Genomic DNA, 7,430 nt, shown 5'->3' on the forward strand with positions numbered 1-7,430 from the left:
ATGGCCGTTAATGGCATCTATTACTTATTTTGATGTCATTTTTTAACAAACTTGTATAATTTTCTCCGGTTTATTTATCATTTTCCAACTTTTTATGTACCTTATATTTAATTTTTTTTTTGGCGATTCAAAATTGTTATTGATAACCAAAAAAAATGGGGTACAACCTAAAGGTGAAAGGAGCAATAAACAGCCCCAGACCACCACAACTCACAACCAACTAGGCCAATAGAAACCTAGATCTATCAATCTCATCACAGTTTCAAGCTACTTTAAAAATTACTTCCTTGATAATAGCATGGGACTTAGCATAGTGTCCTTAAAACACTTGCTATTGCGCTGAATCCAAATGGCATATAAGCTTTCAGTATATAACATCACAAACAGCTTGTCCTTGCTTCTCTTACTCCTAGCCTTTTGGATAGCTCTTCTCAGTTCACCAGCTGCAGTATTAATAGGAGCTAACTCAATGTACTGCAGCACTGCACTCCAAATAGTCATACTATACTCACATTCAAAAAATAAGTGTTGCACACTTTCTTCTTTTACACCACACAGCTTACACATAGTACTACAATCCCTTTTCCACTTGCTGGTTCTATCTGTAGTTGTCAGTCTATTTAGTAAAGCCATCCATAGGATGAATTTACTTTTAGGAGTAGCTTTATTATTATAGATGAGTCTTTTCCATCCGACTCTATCAAAAGACTCTTGCAGGAGTTTGTAAGCCTTTTTAATACTGAATTCCTGAGTGTTGCTCACTTCCTCCAACCCACCAATACCCACCAGTAGCTCCCTAGACACCAGAATTTTCCTCAATAGCCAAGAGGTGTTACTGCTAACAGTAACTGTATCAATATTACCTCTTTTGACATAGTATGCATGCACCCAACGAACCCACAACTTATCTTTCTTAAAAGATAAAGCCCAAAGATTCTTCAATAAGGCAGCTTTATTCCATAACACCATGTTGATTACATTTAATCCCCCTGCAGTCTTAGGATGTTGGATGAAGGACCAAGCAACTGGAGCTTTTTTTGCTTCCATCCCACCAGTCCATAAGAACTTTCTATAGATGGCCTCCACAGCTTTAATCAGCTTCTTTGGAAGAGGAAACATTTAACCCCAATAATTCTGCATGCTACCCAGTATTGTTTTCATCAATTGCAACCTACAAGCATAGGACAACAGATGCACCATCCATCCTTGAGCCCTAGAAGTAATTTCTGTCTATCAGTGGTTTACACTGGGAGAAAGAAAGTTTTTTTTGCAGCCAAAGGCACTCCTAAGTATTTGAAAGGAAGTAGACCTATAAGCATATGAATCACTTCAGCAAGCTGAGTAGCAACATCCTGATGGACCCCTGAGAAGTAGATACAACTTTTCTCATTGCTAGCTTCAAGGCCTGAAGCCCTTGAGAATTTGTGGAAAGCAGCCACAATCTTCTCTATTGAACTATGATCTGCTCTAGCAAACATGAGCAGATCATCAGCAAACATTAGATGAGTGAGGCTAATCCTTTCACACTTGGGATGATAGTTCAAGTCTGGATTCTTACTCATATCACTCAAACATCTACTTAAGTGTTCCATACTCAAAGCAAAAAGAAAAAGGAATAATAGATCCTCTTGTCTTAAGCCTTTCATAGCATCAAAAAGGCTTGTCAGGATTCCCATTCAATAGTATAGAATAAGAGACAGACTTGACACAAGCTATAATCCAGTGAGTAAACCTTTCAGGGAACCCTAACTCCTTAAGCATACTCTCCAAAAACACCCATTGTACTAAATCATAGGCTTTCTTGGTGTCAACCTTGATGACACATCTAGGAGACATATGACTCCTATTATACCCTCTTATGAGCTCAGTTGCCAATAAGATATTATCTACAATCTGCCTGCCTGGGATAAACCCTGTTTGAGAGCAACTCACAAATGTGGTAATAACCTTCTAAAGCCTATATGTTAAGATTTTAGAAATCAGCTTGTAAATAATAGAGTAACAGGCAATAGGCCTGTAACCTTTTGCATACAAAGCATTATCCAATTTAGGAATCAGAGTAATAGTAATACAATTGACTGGCTTATGAATGTAGGCTTGATCAAAGAACTCTAACACAACATCATATATATCATGCTTAATTAAATGCCAAGTTTTCTTGAAGAAAATTGCATTGAATTCATCCAATCCAGCGGCCTTTGCATCATCTATGGATGCAAGAGCAGTATCAATATCTGTAGTAATAACTTCTTGCATTAGAAGACAACATCCACTACAACAAATATAGTGTTTTCTCGACACAATATCCTCGACACTATGGGATAGCGTTAAATGGAGAAATCAGTTTCCTTATTTTTTTCGACACTTTATTGTGTCCTTTCTTGAACCCAACTCAAAATCGCGTTGAGAAACCACATGACAGGCACGTGTTCGGTTTTTTTCAATGTGGGTCGAATCTACTCACTTTTAACAGAGAAAAATTGCTTTGCTAAACCCTAACCGTCCTGCTCCTTTCAACTTTCCCCTCTCCGATTTATCATTTCTCATCTTCTCACTAAATCTATCTCGAAGTTTATTATCAATGGCGAAGAAAAATAAAAGAAGCTGCGATTGAGCAATCTGAAGGGATATTTATTAAGTTCTCAAATTTCAGCTTTTATGATAATCTACTTAAGTTTTAAATTTTTTAGGATTTTATTATTTAATTTATTCAGGTCTCATCTAAAATTGTTTATGCAATTTTAATCTGAGTTGTTCAGATCTTACACTATAAAGTTTTTTGCGAATCTAGGTTTGAAAGATTTGAAGCAGCCACACAAAACAACAGCCGCCTTAGGCCTTATGAACCAAATGGTTCCTTTATCTCCTCTTTTAATCTCTTCAATTTACATTAATGGCGCATCTTCGATTTCTAAGGTTTTTCGTTTTGATCTGAATTTTAAACTCCTGTTTCCATATCATCTGATTGTTTTGATTGTGATTTTTAGGTTTGACAAGAAGGTGAAGGTATTGGAAAAGATTAGCAACGTATCAAAAGATACATCAGAGTTTAGAACAAACAAGGTACTTCTGGTCATCCTTTCTCTTTATTTTCATTTTTTCCATTTTTTTTTATGAATAATAGTGCATTTCTTGATAAAAAATGGTTGCATAGGTATTGGAGTGGAGAAGCTTAACTGCTCGGCATTTGATACCACTAAATTTGACACCATTCCTAAAAAGTTGAGTGATCAACTTCTTTTTTCCCCCTTCTAATTTCATCATCTCTACTGCTTCTTATGCTCTAATTGTTGCATTTATGTATGTGTATTTGGTGTATCATCAATTTTCAAAGAATTGTTATATAGTTTCGGTAGGCTGGATCTTTGTCTTAGCGAGAGGGTAGTGGTTTTAGTTGCTTTAGTACTGGTGGTTAAAGTAAATTGGTGAGTGGGGATTATGTTAGTTGGACCAATAGGGGTACAGATGGAGAGGGCAGAGGGAGGGGGGTAGGAGGGAATAAGTTAACTAAGGGTGAGATAGTTAACGAAAGAGGTGAAAATATTTAATAATGGGGTATATGTAAGTGTGTACTTAAAAGGCTTCCTTTATAAGTTTGGTTGATGGCTTTGAGTTTGGATTTATAAATTAACTACCAAAAGGCAGTAGTCAAGTAGATTGAGCTGAAAGAGAACCCCAATAATCATAAGTAAGCAAGGCCAAGCCTTCAGGCAAAGGTTGAGATAGAACTCCTAGGCTATTGCCACTTGTGGTAATTCTTGATCTAGGAACAAGTCTCGGCATAATTGGAAATCTAGTACTCAGGGTAATGAATCTCGGCTGCATCACCACATTGTGTCTGCCTTGCAATATTTTTGAAATCATAGGGATTTGGATAGTAGGCTATGATAGCCAGAACCATCCGCATCTGCCGTGAAAGGGGTACCACAATTATTGCACATCATGTCCACCTGAAATTTGAACCTGATTCAATGATTTGGTTCACATTGAAGCATGGACGATTGGACTCCTTAGGGTACTACTAATAGTAAGAAGGTCATCCAATTATTCTGAATTTAAAAGGAGGTCTTCCATATGTTTGAAACACGTCTATCTTATACAACAAGAATGATGACATGTTATTTCTGATAAGTTTCTCCATTGTGTTATTGTGGCACTAAGCTAATGGGATTGCATGATATGCAATTTTAGAGCTAATGCTAGCAGCGTGCAGCTAAAAGTTTCAAGGTATTGCCAATAGTTTTTGTTTGATGCACCTAGTTTTTCCAAGAGATAATACTTGATCTGCCAATTTTTTTCCATTTATGATGTTTTTTAATTCGTTGTCTCATCACTTACCATTGCTATTGTCTTCATGCTACCAATTTTTATCTGCCAATGCATGATTCAAATTATATATGTTTTTCTTCACTATCTTTGGCCATCTGTTCTTTTAATGTTACATGTATACAACAGATCTGATGTGCAGTGGATGAAACTATTACCAACACTACTAGAAATAGAGTAGTTTCTCAACACAATTGTCAGCAACAAAACTTTCCTTAACTTCGGAAACTTGCATAGAACCTTCAACTTCAATATTACCACTGTTTTGTAACAACCAACCTTGATAATCTACTGCCTTTCAGAGCTTTTGGGAGATAAATCAATAGACTCCTTAACTTTTTCTACTTTCTTCTCTGCAGAAATGAAGTGTCCAGTAGCATGGTATTGTTTTCCCCAAGCTAGTCAATATGAACTGTACACGATTTAGGGATTTAAAGACACCCCCTTTATTTTTGATATTAACGACTTGATTTAAAAAGCCATGATTGATCTTAATGAGTTAATGTACATACGCTATCATATTGAAGCTTCATATTGATTAGCTTGGGGAAAACTTCACATGCAATGCTGTAGATGTCCTGGACCTTGTCCTGCAATTTATTATTCAAGGTAGGGCTTGGGGCTGATCTTAAATTGTAAGGAATTTGTCTCTCTTGCTAAGCTCTTTGTATCCCCAAGACCCAACTGTGCAATATGTCATAATAAGATATAGGCTATTGAATATTGAAACTTGTTTAATTTGTTTCTGGTCCATCAGCTCTTTGACAGATGTGATTGGTCTACGTGAATTATGAACTGGGGCCATTTTAAGTTGATTTTATTCAGGTCTGTTCTATATAACTAACTCAGCTATCTGCTATTAATATTCTCAATAGGAGTGTGATTTCCGTTATGCACTGCCATTGGAATTTTATCGTGCAACACTTAATCTGGGGGTCTCTGCTGGTCTCCTTTTTCCATGGGGGAGGGGATTTTTGGATCTTTCATCTTTTATAGTGTAATCTTCAACTGACAGTGAGACCTTTAATATGGTTTAATATGGTTTGCAGCTTTCATCAACCTTTAAGTGAATCTAAACTGTTAAACTATTCTGATTTTTTTACCTCTTCCATTGTATTGCTTGGATCTGCACTCAAGATATGTTGTTGCCGAAGTTTGTGATTTATGCTTAAATCTAAACTGTTTGATGATTCCTGCTCCAAAGCTAATGTGTTTTATGGGATAGATTGCCGTGTTATCTTCTGCATGATTTTGTGTTATATTATCCTTAATAAGACATAAACCTAGTTATTGATGTTTTCTGTAATCTTTTTCTAGGATGGGATGAAGGTGTGCTGGGAATGCAAGTCGGTGAAGTTGCTCGTTTAACAGTGAGTGTCACTCCTCTTTTGTTCTCTTGTCACTAGTGTGTGTTCCCTCTGCTATACCAGTGCATGAATAAGATTCTTGTAGCTCGAGCATAACTCTCAGAAAGTCAGAACTCATCAGTTATTTGAGGTTGAACTGTCCGAACCCAGACTTAAGATACCCCTTTAGGATTTAGAACTGATCTGAATCCTCATCCTTATACACCAATCACTATATGGCCTGCGAAACCTCACTCATACAGTCATGCCTGATTATCTGATGACCGTCCCAACTCCCAAGCCTAAACTGTATCCTGATGTTACGTGTCTCAGATTTTATACAAATCATAACTATCCGAAAATTGATGAGTACTATTAATGAACTTATCATAATAAGTTGATTGACAATATATTAATATATGACCCCACCTCGAGTTAAGTCAGTAGACATGAAATCGAATACAATAGGAACTCACTTGATTTGAACTAATCCCAAGGAGAACTACTTGTTTACCACCTCTAAATGCAATCTTTAATTCATCGGTCCCTTGTATAGCTAAAGTTTACCTGAGCAAAATTCATCGATATCATAAGAAAGCTGATTGCTTTGTGATATGCTGTTTGAATTTCACAGTGCACTCCTTGTTGGACTAGAATATCATCAAACCTTTAAGTGAATCTTTTTATTTCTTGTTGGACTAGAATTGGACCCAAAGGCTTTACGCCGGACAGGCAAGAAAGCCCTGAGCAAGTCGTTGTTGTTGTTGTTGTTGGAGAAGATTTAAGCAAATAAACATGACTAGTTTTTGAATCCACCGTATCTACAGGTCAATTGATACTGAGAAACTTTTAATATTATCTATAGTATCCTCCAGAATAATTTTGTGTATCACTCTTCTCTCTTTTTTATTTCACACTTTCTATTAACTTAAAAAAGAGGTAGAGATAGATATGGAGAAATTAAGAGCAAAATATATATACTATTTCAGTTATTGTAACTTGTTATCATGGAGTATATTATCAAAATCAAGTTGCTTACTAGTTACCTATTCTTTTCTTTTGTCATCAACTAACTTTTTTACATCTTTTATAATTGACCATCACTATAATATATCACATTATATAAGATTACTTATTATGTCATTCTTTGTTTTTTTTCAAGGATCAAGATGATGGTGAAGGAAAAGAAGCCAAGGATCCATTAAATTAGTACATGTACAACTCGTAAAGCTATTAATGATTTGAAAAGGTCTTGTAAAAGATATATTTCTTTTGTTATGTTTTTTTTTTTTTTGTAAGGTTTTAAGAAGTTGATAGTAGACATTATTTAATTGACTTATTTGTGATCAAACAAAATATTTTAGTGTGTATTTAATCATTAGTTAATTAAGACAGATATTAATATTATTATATATATATATTATTGGTCATTTCTACTTAAGTATTTTTTATTGGAAAATCGCTTATAATATATTATATTTGATCCATATCCAATTAAATAATGGTTATTATTATTAGATGTTTTTTGTAGGCTAAAATCTCGACACTTTTTCGTGTTAAGAGTTATTTTGGCTCTAAAAATTTATTTGTGGAGGTAAAATAATCTTGACGCTAGAATGTGACTAGAGCATTTTGCGCGACGCAAAAAAGCGTTGAGAAACCCAACACAAAACAGAGTCACGCACATTTCAAGACGCAGAAAAGCGTTGAGAAACCCAACACAAAAAAGCGTCACAAGTCATACTGGACACGTCTCTG

General features: G+C 35.4%; 1 protein-coding gene and 1 long non-coding RNA gene across 2 annotated transcripts; one reads left to right on the forward strand and one right to left on the reverse strand.

Moving 5' to 3' along the window:
* Positions 1–1,141: 1,141 nt before the first annotated feature.
* LOC125493582 (uncharacterized) lies at positions 1,142–2,256 on the reverse strand. Its single transcript, XM_048637047.1, has 4 exons — positions 2,004–2,256; positions 1,733–1,913; positions 1,329–1,575; positions 1,142–1,171 (listed from the first exon to the last, which is right to left on the reverse strand). Exons 1-4 carry the CDS (start codon positions 2,254–2,256, stop codon positions 1,142–1,144), a joined length of 711 nt encoding a protein of 236 aa, XP_048493004.1.
* Positions 2,257–4,121: 1,865 nt separating this feature from the next.
* Positions 4,122–7,113, forward strand: LOC104892612 (uncharacterized). Its single transcript, XR_008967567.1, has 3 exons — positions 4,122–4,935; positions 5,644–5,696; positions 6,835–7,113. It is a non-coding gene; the product is annotated as an uncharacterized LOC104892612 (long non-coding RNA).
* The last annotated feature ends 317 nt before the right edge of the window (positions 7,114–7,430 follow it).

The sequence above is a fragment of the Beta vulgaris genome, chromosome 9 (assembly GCF_026745355.1).
Source record: "Beta vulgaris subsp. vulgaris cultivar EL10 chromosome 9, EL10.2, whole genome shotgun sequence".
Lineage (NCBI taxonomy): Eukaryota > Viridiplantae > Streptophyta > Magnoliopsida > Caryophyllales > Amaranthaceae > Beta > Beta vulgaris.

What these genes read in the sequence shown, in the direction of transcription:
- LOC125493582 (XM_048637047.1), bottom strand. Translation starts at nt 2,256, where the DNA reads ATGCAAGAAGTTATTACTACAGATATTGATACTGCTCTTGCATCCATA. An exon ending in AGGTTACAGGCCTATTGCCT is followed by an intron (nt 1,914 to 2,003) that starts GTTACTCTATTA and finishes GCTCTCAAACAG; the next exon opens with GGTTTATCCCAGGCAGGCAG. An exon ending in TTGCTACTCAGCTTGCTGAA is followed by an intron (nt 1,172 to 1,328) that starts GTGATTCATATG and finishes CTATGCTTGTAG; the next exon opens with GTTGCAATTGATGAAAACAA.